At 35.3% G+C, this 15,913-nt stretch overlaps 1 protein-coding gene across 1 annotated transcript in view; it reads left to right on the top strand.

The window, feature by feature from the left end:
• The first annotated feature begins 2,015 nt into the window (after positions 1-2,015).
• The window catches only part of LOC129285633 (DExH-box ATP-dependent RNA helicase DExH7, chloroplastic-like), a 31,051-nt gene continuing 17,153 nt past the window's right edge, over positions 2,016-15,913 (top strand). The window contains 14 exon segments of the mRNA XM_054921386.1: positions 2,016-2,447; positions 2,945-3,050; positions 3,173-3,363; positions 4,680-4,736; positions 5,462-5,537; positions 5,540-5,611; positions 5,693-6,114; positions 6,544-6,762; positions 8,699-8,810; positions 9,055-9,246; positions 10,195-10,274; positions 11,390-11,512; positions 11,627-11,713; positions 15,617-15,717. Coding sequence (XP_054777361.1) covers positions 2,160-2,447; positions 2,945-3,050; positions 3,173-3,363; positions 4,680-4,736; positions 5,462-5,537; positions 5,540-5,611; positions 5,693-6,114; positions 6,544-6,762; positions 8,699-8,810; positions 9,055-9,246; positions 10,195-10,274; positions 11,390-11,512; positions 11,627-11,713; positions 15,617-15,717 — 2,126 coding nt within the window. The 5' untranslated portion in view covers positions 2,016-2,159.

Here is a 15,913-nt window from a genome sequence, read left to right as displayed (position 1 = left end):
TAAACATGAGTTTCAACCTCAAAAAATATCTATAAGATTTATTATTCCCTAAGAGCTTTAACCTATATTTTTAATCCATCATATCATCAGATTAACTATCCTATAGAAAATTCTAATCAAAATATTTACTCTATTCTACAAATAATCATATCACTAGAAAGCTAATATTATTTAGAAAATAACTATAAAATTAATTTGTATTAAATAATTTTTTAAATGCTAATTTAAAACAAGAAAGTTTGGAACATACCTGAAAAAAAAAAATCCCCCCTTATGAGAAACGCCGAGCAACGTGAGGGAGAGAGAAGAGAGAAAATAATATAAAAATGGGATTGTGGGTCCCAAAATTATATAAAAAATATAGGTCTAAATTTAATTATTCAAACTTTTGGGCCATTACTTGCAATTTTCATAAATTGCATCTTCGGCTATTAGATTAGTTACAATTTCACAAATTGCACAAATTTTTTTTTTTGCCTTCCTCTGCACGCTCTCACTTTCTTTATATGTGAGGAATCCTTTACTCTTTTTTATTCTTTTTTTTTTCCACATTCACACATAATATGTGTGTGTATAATTATATATATATTTTAAATTTTAAAATTATATCTTAACTAAACATTTTTTATGTAATTTTAAACCTGAATTTTTAATTCATAATTAAATACCTACCCATAATACATATTATTATTTTCAAATAACCTCAAATAATATAAATTCCTATTATTATCATTTTTTTAATAAAACTTAAATTCCATAAATTTTTTTTATCTAAAAATTAAAATGTTACAACAGTGACTTCCTAGGACAGGATGGTCGACTTCCTCTGGACTGAACCAACAATGACGATGGGGATTGACTTGCCAACTTCTATTGGGATCGAACTGACAACTATGACGGGGACTTGCCAGCCGATTTTATAGGAATCGAATAGCCGACTTCCCCCGGGACAAGACCGATGATGATGGGAACCAAACGACAGACTTTCACTCGAACAAGATTGACGGTGACGACAGGATCAGAAGACTGACTTCTATCGAGACTGGATTGACAGCGACCATTGGGACTAGATGACTAACTTCCACTGGATAGGATTGAAGGCAATGATGAGACCAGATGACTTACTTCCACTGAGATCAGATTGATGGCGACCACTGGGATCGAATTGACGGCAACCACTGTAATCGAACTGACATTGACCACTTGGACCGTATGGCTGACTTCTACAAGGACCAAATTGATGGCGATTACGAGACTTGATGGCCGACTTCTAATGAGTCCAGTCTTCGTGAATTTGACCATTCTATCCTAGTCATTGCTGTCGGTATGGTCTCATTGGACGTTGTCAGTTCAGTCCCAGTGGAAGTTGGCCGTTTTTGGTCCCTATCATCGCCATTGGTCCAATCCTTGTGAAAGTTTGTCATTTGGTCCAGGTGGAAGGCAACCATCTAATCCTAGTACAAGTCAACTATTTCATCTCTCGTTCATCGCCTATGCTACAATCTAGTTGGCTTTGACTATTTGATCTCAATGAACGTTGGCCATTCAGACCATCGACTTTAACTAGTTGTCTAAGTTTTTTTTTAAATTCAAATATAAAATATAAAATTAAAATTTTACTTTAAATTTAAGTAAAAAAATTTTAATATTATAATCCAAAATTTTTATATCATCTAAATAAAAAATTTAAAATTTATGAATTTTTAATATGAAATTTTAAATATAAAATTTTAGATTCAAATTTGCAACTTAAATTCACCCAGACAACTGAAAATTAGGCTAATTTCAATGTTATGATGAAAAAATTGGATTTAACATTTTGGTTGAATTCAGAATATTAGGAATCTAGATTGATATATATCAAACAACTCAACTTCATTATTCCAATTCTAATTTTGTTTCATTTTGGCTAATTCTAGGCTATTAAACATAACCTATACGGGATTGCGTTGAGTTAAAGTCTTGAAATGAACTAACAAGGAAACGTTTAATTTTCACTGACAATGACTCCTTGACAGCTCCCGGCACCGCCCCGCCAGCAAAATCGCAGCTCCCCGGTCCATAGAAGATTCGAAGTTTTTGCTGAACCGGCTGGTCTATACGTTAAAGCTACTGGTTTTTCAGTTTTTCTGCACTGTCATCACCATCGCAGAGACAAAATGCCGCCGAAGAAGAACAAGCAGAAGCCGAAAGCCAACTCAGCTTCATCGTCAAAAGCAAAGTCGCAGTCCTCCTCATCCGGTCCGAGGCTGCAAATTTCGGCCGAGAACGAGAACCGCCTCCGCCGCCTCTTGCTCAACTCTGGCAGGTCCACGCCATCTCTTCCTGCGACGGACGATGTCCTGACCAAGGCTCAGAAGGCGAAGAAGCTCAAAGCTGTTTATGAGAAGCTCTCTTGTGAAGGTTTCGGTAATGATCAGATTGAGCTTGCTCTTTCCACTCTCAAGGTATCTATGTCTTGTCATCATTGGCTACTCAGCGAGAGAAATGTGGAGTAATAATCAGTTCACTCACACACCATGTGTGTGTGTATGTAAAAATGTAGTTGTAGTGCGAAGTTTTTGAAGGCAAGCTTCATTTGGAGGATTATAACCCAAAGTAAAAGGCTGTTTGCGTTCCATTTCCGGCCCTTAAAAAAAAAAAACAAAAATAAAAAAAGAGATAGTAAGCAATCTGATACATATAATGCGAAGTTAATCAATGTCTAATAGCTTAGTTTCGTATGACTTTCTGCTTCCGTTTCTGAGAAACTTACAAAATGTTTTCCCTGTTTCTACCATTCCTCTTTGTTTTCGCTTTTCTTGCCTGTGTCCCTATGTTTTCCCCCAGTAACCGTGTCATTGTTTCAATTTGATCTTTTTCATATACCTTGCCAAATATTTACTGATCATATCATTTCTTTATTGATATTTCAAGTTTGTATTCTGTTTCACTGTCTCTGCAGGAAGGTGCTACATTCGAGTCTGCGCTTGATTGGTTATGCTTGAATTTGCCAGGGAATGAGCTGCCATTGCAGTTTTCTTCTGGAACCTCGTTGCATTCTAATGAAGGTATATTTGTACTTCACTTGACTATATTATTTCTATAAGATTGTTTTGGGTTGCTTGTAGTATTAAAATGTTAAGTTTTTGGCATTTTGGATACTGAATTTCTTATCCTCATGCCTTGATAGGAGGTTCTGTTGGTGTTATATTAAATCAACGGGATGATTGGACTCCTTTGGTGAATCAATCTATTACGAATAAGCAAGAAAGTCGAGAATTTTCTGTTATTGTCAAGAGACAGTGGGATGATGATACTTTAGATTCTCGCCAGCCATCTCAAGCAGATTGGATCAGGCAATATGTGGAGCAAGAGGAAGATGTAAGTGCAAACAATGTCACTAATTATGCCTTTACAAGGGGCTTGAAAGCATTAAGCAACTTGTAAAACTGGAAATAGGATTAACAACATCAACAGTAACAACACCTGTAAGTCTTGTCCCATTAGGTGGGGCCGGCAAAAATAGGATTAACAGTGAGATAAATTTAATCACAATGGTATAGACTCTAAGGATTCTCTCCACTTTGCAATTTTCAAGTGATTGAGTGTATTATTTGTTGTCTTTTGGTGTGAACCTAGCCACAAATTTTGACGTTCAGTTATAGGGATTAATTTAATGGTTGTTTTAAGATCAGAAATCAGTACTTTGTCTCTTGTGAGCAAACATTACATATGAAGCTGAGGAAGAATTCCACTGACCCATGACATTACCAGGCTTCAAGTTGGACAGGGAAAATGTGCCTGAATGGGTTTTGCTAGGCCTTTGATTGGATGGCCTTTTCTGAGGTAGAAACTGCTGGTGCCTCATTGGGTTTCAGCAGGAATTGGTCATTACATGAATAAAACATGTTTGTAATGTGCAAGATGGAGCAATTTGAGCCCACCCTTCAGTGCTTTATTGCCAGTAGTGGTCCTTTTGGTGTTTGCCAACCCTTACCTCAGCCTGGATTAGGGTTAAAGTTTGAATTTGATGAATAATCTAGCGCTCAGTTTGAGATTTTGTTTTGATACCTGTTAAGGAGAGAGCCAAAGAGTGAGATAGCTCGGAAAGATGTGAACTTTGACTAAAAGACACGTAGATAGGATGCCCGCAGTTCTACACTTATATTCGTATTGGTCTTGTGAGTCTGACTCAAATGACTAAGATACCCTTGGGACTGTCTTGAGAACTTCATGTTTCCAAATTCTATAACAATAACTATTGTTTATCTCTCAGTTTTGATCCTTTTTATTTTTCAAGCGGTAAATTGCATCATGTATGGCCTTTCGGTAAAACATAGAGAGGCCTATAAATTACTGTTCCATTCTAGGCTTTTAGACAATGATGCCACTAACCAGTGCAAATTGCACATTGACAAGGAGATTTATGATCTTTTTTTTGGCACCAAAAATGAAGACTTGAAAGCTAAAATAGCTCATAGATCTACCCCCAGGCTCATTATAGAAACCAAACAGCCTATTCCAACTGTACCAAGCCACCTCGTGATGTAGACAAAGGTGGTTATTTGTCTCTGAATTCCTCAAACACATTGCACGCTTATCTGGTGATAAAGCCCTGTTAAGCCTCCAGGCCTTATTATTTAATTTACAGTTCTTTTTTCCTTGATAAGTTACTAGTTTGATTTTATTATTTGCAGGATGAACAAAACACTTGGGAAGATGACATTCTTGAGGAGAGAAGTGCCAAGAAGGAGGTATTTTCTTTCCTGTTGGTATCTTATATGGTTTCTTGGAGAATATCAATTAATACGTGGCTGTAGCTTATAAGTTTAAATGCATCTTTCAGTTTCAATTAATTTCTCGTTATCTTATATGGTTTCTTGTTGGTATCTTATCTCATTAATGCATCTTTGTTGAGTTTTTGACATGCTTAAAATATACATGTTGAATTATCCTTCTATTTCTCTATAATTCTTCTTTTATTAAAGAAAAAAAACTTTTTGCTTAAATTTCTTACACGTATTTGTAGTTGTCTTTATTTAAACTTTTGTGATTACATAACTGCTGTCCATTATTTTTACAATGAGCAGTTTAAAGTTTTTGTTTTCTCTTCCATGAACCATTTGGCAATGTGTTGAATTGATGCAGCTTCCTAGTTTAAGTGACCTAACTGATGGATTTGTATTTTTTTGCCTCCTAATAAAAACTTTGGCTTTAGTATGATCAGTGAAGGTTATATGTGTTTAGTTACAGTGATATCTGTCTGCATGAGTAGGGAAATAACTGTTTGTCAGAGAGTAAACATATTTGTTTTGCTTGGTCTTTGTTAATTTTGTTGTGATAAATAACAGTAGAGCATAAACTATTTTCAGAAAGTTAGTGCTTGTGTTCTGTTTTCTCTCTGTGAATTTAGTAGTGATAGTTTAATTATGTTCAGATAATTGTAATGAGTCTAATTTACTCTTGTCTTTTGTGATAGGCCTGGGAGCCTAGATCTTATGATGTTATTGCCAAAGAGTACCTTTCTGCAAGGATGGAAGCCGCGAAAGCTAAGGAACAGGGGACAAGAAAAGTCAGGGGCAGGCAGGCAATATTATCAGAAAACTGAAACAAGAATTGTCTGCTCTAGGTGAGGTTTTAACATCATTTTCAATTTCAAAATTTTGTAGCGTTTGACTTGTCTCATATGCTTTCACCACACTCTGAGCAGGGTTATCAGATGAAGCTTTGGCTGTACAGCATGAGCTTGAAATAGCTTCTAAATCCACACCTGGGAGAAGATCTTCAGGTCCTGAGCCTGTTGATTGCACTGAAGAAGAAATTCCGTGTGATACTGGAGGTTATTCAACTGTTATTTTGCCATCTGGTGAGATATCAGTTGATAAAGGTGATGCAAAGCAACATAATGTGAAGGAAAATCCTGCTAATTCTGATACGTCTGGTGCACAAGTTGTTAAAAAGGATTCTTCTCAAGAAGAGGCAGATGATGTTGAATTAGGTGGTTTCTTTTTGGAGGATGCCCAATCTCATGAAATGTTGCCTTCTGATAATATTTTGGAAATACAGAAGCAAGAAAAAATAAAAAAATTATGTGAGAAGAATTTGGAGAAGTTAGATGGCATTTGGAAAATGGTAAGTTTGTGGGCTACATTCAATGGCACTTGGTGAGCGATATTTGATGAAAATCAAGCATCTCTGAGTTACTCTTAGTGATTTTTAGCCTGTTACACAAGGAAATTGTATCAAGGGGAAGGGACAATTTTAAGAAATCATAACGTTGTTGAAACTGGAATGAGTGACATCAGTGGAGTGATTTTTTAATTGATGCAGATGCATATTTTATCGGGCAACTTGCAAATGGTTTTTCTTTTTAATTTTGCAAAATAATAAATGCCGCCAATATCCTATCCTATTTAAATTTACAACCCTTGCATTCTGTCATTTGTTTTTGAGCATGAGGTGCATAACCTGGGCAACTTGTTCCTTTTTGGCTATATCTCTCTCTTCATGTCATAATCTGATATTATTTTTCTCTTCATATCATATTTTAATTAACCATAGGGGGACCCTCCCAAAATTCCAAAGGCTGTTCTTCATCAACTATGCCAAAAATCAGGGTGGGAAGCTCCAAAATTCGATAAAGTTCCTGGCAGAGGAAAGAGTTTCTCCTATGCTGTCAACATATTGCGCAAAGCAAGTGGGAGGGGTAAGAACCGGAAAGCTGGGGGGCTGGTCACACTTCAGCTTCCTGATGGAGATGAAGGTTCTGAATCTGCTGAGGTTGGTTCTTATTCCTCTCATTTCCATGTTTCTTCTTAAGCCTTTTTGATAATCTATAAGAAATGAAAAGACTCGAGAATAAATGATTTGCTAGGTACCACCATGTATTATTCTCTTCTCTTCAATAAATTATTATTTTTACCTAAAAAGATTAAATAATTTGCTTAATATATTTTGTAGCACTTATTATTCTTTATACATACCTCTGCGTATGCACACAACTTTTGCTTATGGAGTATGGAGCTCTTTATGGATTATTGAAGGTCAGGATATTTATAGATAGATATAGAGAGTACAAAAAGGGGCGTAATACACCTCTTCAGATGGTTAACAGTCAAGAGAAAATTAATCTAAGAATCTATTTTATGACATTAAAGCTTTTGAATCTCTATTATTGTCTGAAAAGATTCCCTCAGAAAAACTGAACTAACTGCTAAACTGAAGCCAGAAAATTCTATCCTTTAGCAAAACGAAAGATGAGTTCCCCTTAAATATCGGAGTTTTTTGCCCCAACTAAATACAACATATAGCTTCATGAAGAGTCCAGCTCCTAAAGGATTTGTTCTTCTTGCTTGTACAACATCCTCTAAACCTTATCAATAAAAATTGCTGTGTGGTGATATAAAAGAAATTGCTGTATGGTTTGTGAACTGACTTACGACCTCCCAAAAACCTGCTAGCTTGCACCAGGAAAGCTGATGCTTGTTCACGTTGCCTGTTCTGGTGGATTAGTCCTCTTTAGGCATTTCCTAGAGCAATTTTCTTGACTGAGCAGAGTTAAATATAGGTTTTTTTGTTCACAAATGTTAGATGGCCTAGGGCAACAGAGATCAGGCTTAAGATCATTTTGGTGAATTATTGTTGAACGCGATCTCTTAATTAATAATATTCCTAAAAGCTTGATAAATGATAGAGCACAATGGCGTCTTGCAATCCATGTAGTCGACCCCACCTAGTGGGATAAAGGCTTGTTGTTGTTGTTGTTGTTGTTGTTATTGGGATTGCTTACTAATTTGTTCGCTAAGGAATTTAAATTCTTTGTGGATGGGTAATTCTGCAAGACTACAAGTCATTGAATATATCAGCTCACTGTGCAGGAGTTTAAATGCTCGATTGGGATCTTATTTAGTTGGCCCAAACTGTAGCTTATAAGCCTAAAAGCTAGTTAAGGGCAAAAAATTATGTTTGGGTAAAAATAGGTGGCAAATGTGCTTTGCTTTCCCAGCTATAATTAGGGTAAAAGTTAACTTTTTAAGCTTTTGCATCCTCAGTTGCGTTGCATCTGGCTGTTGGCATATATTAATGCCTTTTCCCAACTATAATTTTTTTTTTAATATTTTTTCTTAAATGTATCAAATTACATACTTATAAGATACACACGCACACACACCATAAAGCTCATGTCTTTTTCAATCATTATACATCTAAACCAGCTTTTCAATTGTATCATCCAAACAAGTTTCAGTTTGTTAAATTGACTTTGTCACAAAAGAAGATCCAAACATAAATCACATTTCTCTAATTGACTTTTATCCCAACTTTAGTTTGTGCAAACTGTAGTTTTGCAAACATTAATCCAAACAAGCTCTAATATTTCTGACACCACTACCTAGGCCCTGGTGGATCCTAATTTTAATCAGTATTAGTAACTGTGCAAAATTCATATCCTAACCTTTGACTTGTTGGCCAAAAAGAAAAATCCTGACCTTTGACTGAGTAGTTTAAAGTGATATGTTTGTCTATATTTGTGGAGTGCTTTCTTTCTGCATAACTGGCAAAAATAATTAATTGACTTTGCTATGACCTCTCTCTGTGGACTGTTTCTGAAGAAAACTTTGCACCTGATCTATTTATGTTATTATTTCCTAATTATATGGAATGGAACAAATCTTATTTTCTCGCCATTTACGCCCTTGTTTGCTTTATTTAATTGTAGGACGCACAGAATAAAGTGGCAGCGTATGCTTTGTTCCAGCTGTTTCCTGATATCCCTGTACACCTCCCAATTATGGAGCCATATGCTTCAGTTGTGATGCAGTGGATGAAAGGTTGTTTTCCTTGGTTATCATTTTCATCTTTTGATTGAATCTTAGTCATAAAATTTGCATTGACAAGCCTCACTTCAATGAGATGAATTTGGCGCTTATAAAATTTTTACTTCTATCATTTTATTTCTGGGGATGTCTATGTACATCATTTAACCTTTTTATTAGAATGATGTTCGTTACTATGGTGGATATGATACCATTTTGTTCATGAGTTTACTCTACTGCAACATTTCAAAACTTTCAGGAGACTCATCAGCAAGGATTGAAGAAAGGGAGGAAGATCGTCGGTCAGGATTTGTTGATTCACTTTTGAATGCTGATGGCTCTAGTGAGCCTAAACATGTTGATGATACATATTACAAGGGTCCAGAAAATTTTGATACACTCGTCAAAAATAAAAACATGACTCCTGCCAGTGTTGAACCAAAAGCTCAGAGTAAGTTCATCCACCTTTTATTCAAAGTGCTTTCAATTCAATTTTCAATAATTTTTTAGAAGGATGGAAGCTCATTTTGGATTTAAATATGGATGTTGGTTGTGTTGAGTTCTTCAATTTTAAGACATTCTGGGTTCCTGCGTAGCCTGTTTATTTGTGAATCAGCAGTAAGGGGGACAAATCAAAATGCACATATTTTTGTAAATGGTAACAGCCAGTGCTCTGATGATAATACCAATCATTTTGCAAATGGTCACCCTAAATCGAAGATAGGAGTTGGTTGCAGTGGCCAGGAGCTCCTTAGGAGCTTCGTCCGCCTTAAAGGTCTCTCCTATACATTTGTTGCCAACTTTCTTGCAATAGACTATGCATGACCATCATCTAAACTATGTTTAAACCAATGCTAGGCTGGCTTATCACAACAGATTACTGATAGTAGAACAGACTATGTGCTAACTTAATTGTTTTTTCTCATTTGAATAAAGCAACAGTGTCCAAATCATGTCTGAATCCCTCTTTTTGTCAGATTTTTTTGGCTGTTAAAAACTCTATCTGCAAAGGCATCTGTCTTTTTTCCCCTCATTTCTTTTGGCCAATAAGGCCACCTTTAATAGCACTCTGAACTAAACAACTTAATGATATTATACTCTGCCTAGCTCCTTGCCAAATTTGTTGACTGGAATAATTTAAAGCCTACCTAATCCTTTCTTCCTGAAGAATGTAAATTTGGTGACAATTTGGATGGAGCTTCTGAATAACAATCCCACAGGATCCACATCCTTGTAAAGAAGGGCTTTTGCAAATCACTATTCATGTTAGCACATAGTGAGAGGCAATTCAATGATGGCAATTCAGCGTTTATGGGATGTAACTTGTGTATTGCATTGATGGGTAACAAAATATAACTCCCTCCTCTTCTTATCACAACTTTAGCATTTCTTTATGCAGGAAAAACCTATAGTGTGGACAAGGAGAGTTCGGATTTGAAGCAGGCACACTATGAGAAAATGAGAACCCAGAGATACCAGGTCTGCATACATTTTGTCTTTTAGGCTTTTTTGATGGTTTTCTCTATACAAAACAACTACTCAGTTAGGTTTATAGTGGAGGTATTTTATAGTTTATGTAGTATATTTTCTTTCATTGGACTCAACCTTTTTATATTAGACCAATGACTCTGCTTTCATCGCGCGACTTCTTTTCATGGTTTCTGATGTTTTTTCTTTTTTCTTTTTGTCATGCTTATTGAAATTATGCTTTTTCTTCTGTAATATTCACTAAAAGAGAAAACTTTTGTTCTTAAAGTGATTACTGATTATTGCATTAAAATAGCTAGAAATAATTACAGTTATCTCTGGAATCTTAAAATAGTTTCATAGAGCATAAAGCTTCTTTGTTTGAGTGCATATGCCCTCTTATTATTTTTAGGCTGTCTTAAAGCAAGATTTTATTTATATTAGAATGTCAGTTTTCATTTTAGTTGAGACTCAGTGTAAGTTCCTGAAAAGAGCATGCATGATTCAGGGCACAACACCACATAGACAAGGTGGCATGACTCCAAATCATAAGGCCAAGACTTGATATTGAAATACAAATGTTTACAAATACAAGAATGTGGACGTGCAAAATTTGAGTTATGAATGAGCTTATTAGCACTTATAATAGGTTTATATGGAGCATGCTTATGAAAAAAATTAGATAGTGAAATTTACCTTTTTAGTTCAGCAATGCTATATTAGGTGTTACGAGGGTCCTACTGGGTGTTTATGTCTGCTATGATTTGCGCAAGGTTCTGGCTCTGTTATTGATACGTTCATGCTTTGCATATGAGAAACTTGTTTTACCATGGTAAACATGAAAGGAATTTTTATCATTTGATAACATTACCAGAGTTGTTATCACAGAACTAGATGATAACAATTTTTGGCCCATTGATATCATTTAGTTTGTTTCTTTGACTTTGCTGACTTCATATTCTAAAAACTTTTCTTTGGAAGGCTGGAATATGTAGATGTGATTGATGACATTACTTCCCTGTTGCTTTCTAATTAACATTTTTAATATAATTGACTGTTTCCTTTTGACAATTATTTTTCTTAATTTCTTTGATAGTGGTCACATAATCACATATTTTCTGCTTCAGGCCATGTTGAAAAGTAGAGCTGCGCTTCCTATTGCTGTGCTAAAAGGTGACATATTACAATTGCTGAAGGAAAATGATGTCCTTGTTGTTTGTGGGGAAACAGGCTCTGGAAAGACAACTCAGGTGATGATCTAATTTTCATTTGTGTCAAGTCTTCTTGCTTTTAGGATGTAACAGCTTTCTTTCTTTCTTTCTTTCTTCTTTTAATTTTTTTAACCTGATTGGTATTTAATGTAGGTCCCACAATTTATATTGGATGACATGATTGAAGCAGGCTGTGGTGGATACTGTAATATCGTCTGCACACAGCCAAGGAGAATTGCGGTGGGTACAAAAGCTTTTTCTTGCCATTTGATAAATCTCATATTTATACCTCAAGTGGAAAAGTTTAGATATTTGGGAGCCATTATTCAAAATGATGGCGAAATCAGTGAAGATATTTCACATAGAATTCAAGCTGGGTGGTTTAATTGGAGAAAAGCTAAAGGAGTTATTTGTGACCATAAGGTGCCTAATAAACTTAAAGGAAAGTTTTATCGTACTGCTATCAGACCGGCAATGTTATATAGTAGTGAATGCTGGGCTCTAGCGGGACAGCAAGAGCATAAAGTTGGAGTAGCAGAGATGAGAATGTTACGATGTATGTGCGGACATACACGTAAAGATAAAATTCGAAATGAGCACATACGTGAAAAAGTGAGGGTGGCACCTATTGAGGAAAAAATGGTAGAAAATCGGTTGAGATGGTTTGGGCATGTACAAAGAAGACCAAGGGAGGCACCAGTGAGAAGAGTGGAACATATAACTTTGAGTCCGATTAAGAGAGGTAGAGGAAGGCCTAAGAGAACACTCTTGGAAGTTGTTGAACGTGATCTCTTAATTAATAATATTTCTAAAAGTTTAATAAATGATAGAGCACAATGGCGTCTTGCAATCCATGTAGTCGACCCCACTTAGTGGGATAAAGGCTTGTTGTTGTTGTTGTTGTTGTTGATAAATCTCATATTTACTACAGTTGCTCAGCAGTATATTGGCTGGCTTTTTCCTAGAGGGCCGCCATCATTGCAAGTCTAAGTATCTGCATTCTATAATACATATCTAATGAGCTAGTTATTTAATATTCAATGCTTTTTATTCTTTGTGGCCAAGCGTGTTGGGACTCACTTTTCCAGCTCATGAAAAGGACTAATGCAGTTTGGAAATGCTGGGGTGTTAAATCATAAGAGCAAATAAATGAAACATTGACATAATCTGTAATTGGTTGATTGAGAAAATTTACCATATGAAGCTACATAGAACAGATACATAGGGTCTGTACTCCTTACATTGTTGTCTTATTTACAGGGACAAACAAAAGAGTACTAGTGCAGCACAATGTAGCACAAAGAATGGTACTATAGGCCTACATAATATTTTGTGCAACATGACTATAGAATAAAATATGTGCACTATTCTAACACTTCTTTTCAAGCATGAGCATATAAATCATACGCATGAAGCTTGCTACATATTGTTGATTTGAGGACTCTTGAGAGGTTTAGTGAATACATATACAAATTGTTCATTCAAATTTATGTATTTGGTAGGAATGCATACATATTGAATCTTCTTTCCAGTAAGATACAAATTTACTTTTAAATGATCGCTCCTTTGCTTTTGGAGATGTGGTAACAAGCTTTAAGGACTTGAACTCATGTTTGGCTGACTCAATCTTGCATGCAATAGTAGTAGTGTCCACCTTTTGTCTTAATACTTAAGATTGACAAGATTAGATAGAATGTCATAGTAACGTCAAATATCATTACTATATTTCATTGCAGTCTTATTCTATATGCATAACATGTGACGCAGACCAGAGTCAATGGAACACCATATCAAAGCACACAGCTGGGCATCAATTTTTATCCAAATAGGTTTATTAGTAGATGGAATATCATTTTCATTCTTGCTTATGGGGTTTCAATAACCTTGCTTTTTGAACCATAATCAAATTGATGTATCCCAAGATTTGATTCATGTGCGTCTGTGGAATATTTTGGGAGAAGATATGTTTCTCATTCATACTGAAAATTGTGATACAACTAGGTATTTATACAACAATGTGATGCAAAAAATAGTAGTGACTATAAAATATTACTAATGACTAATAAAGTCTAATAAAGCCTAATAAGTAGATAATATTTAAAACAGTTACAATATCTCCACACTCCCCCTCAAGCGGGACCATAGATGCTAATCATGTCCAACTTACCTAGACAACTCTCAAAGGCAGGCTTAAGCAACCCCTTAGTCAATACATCTGCAGCTTGAAGGTTGGTGGGCAAATAGATCAAACATATAATTCCTTCTTCCACTTTTTCTTTGATAAAATGCCTATAGAATGGATTGGTTGGGTTAACTTCTCAAACATGGGAATAAGAAACTAATAGAGTAGTATGGATTGATTGGGTTACCTTCTTGTAGAATTCTCTGTTTCAGTTTGGGGGCAGGAGTCCTTTTGTAATGGAAAAATCTTGTGGGAAATTCCAGCCTCTTTAATGCCAAAAGTCTTCTTTTTATTTTGATGCTGTTGTTGTGTTGTTAAAGTTCTTGTGTTAGTTTGTTGTATTTCTTTCTAAAGGGTGTAAGCGAAAGCTGGGTTTTGACTGATATGATGGAGTACTGCACTCCCAAGGGATCATGGGATAGTAGGTGAGGTCTTAGTTGATAATTTGTTAGCATATTTTTGGGAGTTGTTAATTTATTTTCAGTTGCAAATAGGAATGAGATAGTATCAGTAAATATCTCATTTTGGATTTGTTTATTATTGAATCAAAGTTGGTTAGGATATAGTTGTTTATTTTCTGATTTATTTAATTATTATCTATTTCTAATTTATATTTTAAATAAGGAAGTGCTAGCAGGGATAGGGAGGTTGATTTTGAGATTCCTTGTAATTTGGGAGGTTATCCTTGGGCTTTATTAGGTTCTGAATTTAAGATTCTTGCTTATTTTCTTGTAAAGATTTTCCTTCATCTTCATTAATTTGTAAAGTTGGATTCTGATTTCATATTTTAATAAAGATTTTCCTACCTTCTTTCTCTCTACCCCTCTTGGATCCTATCATGATATTTGTCACTAGAACATGTTCCTGATACAGTGTAACTTTTTGATGAATGCAAAACCCAAGTTCTGTTGCATTTGTTTCTTTTCAGTATTCCTGCTTTGTGATCTGAATCAAGCAGCTTCTGGTGAGTTTTGGAATTCAGTTTCAGGGCTCTAACAGAATGTTGACTACATTATGTACATTATTAGAATAATGAAGCTACACTACTTTATAATATTCCAGCAGATTGGAATATATATGCTTCCAATTCCAATACTTGGAATAATTTCCCTTATAATCGCTTCATTGTACATATCTTTAGAATGATTGTTTTGGTTTTCTATGAATTGGCCATGTGAGTATGGGATTGGGTTTGTCAAACTTCCGTATAAGCTATCACTATGAAGAAATTAAATCATGGCTGTCTAATAGAGTCCCATGGTTCTGATACCAATTAATGGAGACCTAAGATAGCATGGAAAAGACACCCTTATAAATTGAATCATAAGAGGAAATAACCATGCCACTTAAGTACCACAAGAATTGTTTATGGCTACTCAATGTAGGACTCTGTCATAGTCCAAGAACTTAAGCACTCAAGCCTAGAACATATGATGATTTCTTTCTCTTGTGCACTTGACTCTTCTCTTCAAATTACTAATCCTTATCTGTTGTGGCTCTTAACATGTACCATTCATTTAGTACATGCTAAGGATCCCCTAGTTCACGTCTATTTGACAAGAAATTATCTCCCTTTACTCATGAAATGAGCCTGGGAAGATATATCTTGAAGAAACAACTTTGTAATTAGAATGCTATTGTGGAGATTAAATCTGTGTTTAATTTGCAGAAGGAACATTTCCCATATCGGATTCTCAGTTTTTCTTATTTGCTTTCCAAAGACTGAAGAGCATCCATTACATTTCTGTATTTTTTGATTCTTGTTTGTAAATTCACTGATTAGATTTTTGTTCAGTTCATGCTATGTCATGATATTTGGAATAGTCTGTTGTTAATTTGACATTTCATCCAGATGCTGACAATAGTTTCCAAACGTTTCTTTTCTTTTCATATGTTACAACAGTCTTATACTTTTGCTATTGGAAATATTAATGATTTATATTTTGTGCATTATGTTTCAGGCTATTTCTGTTGCTGAAAGGGTTTCGGCTGAGAGGTGTGAACCATCACCAGGTTCAGATGGTTCCTTGGTTGGTTATCAAGTCCGGCTCGACAGTGCCAGGTGTTTATTTGTCTATTTATTTGAATTTACGGTTTGCAGTATTGAGCTGATAGAGTGTTAGGCGGTTTGCTGAGTTAAATTCTAATATTAAGCTGGTTGATATCTTTTCACGTAGTTAATTTTTAGACTTTTGGGATGGCATATCAGCTTTAATTATTTGGCTAAGAGAGCATTTATACTTGTTATGCAACGGGGA

The sequence above is a fragment of the Prosopis cineraria genome, unplaced genomic scaffold (genome assembly GCF_029017545.1).
Source record: "Prosopis cineraria cultivar Desert tree isolate PC_DT_omini unplaced genomic scaffold, ASM2901754v1 PC11, whole genome shotgun sequence".
Classification (NCBI taxonomy): Eukaryota; Viridiplantae; Streptophyta; class Magnoliopsida; order Fabales; family Fabaceae; genus Prosopis; species Prosopis cineraria.
This window is presented reverse-complemented; position numbering and strand designations above follow the sequence as displayed.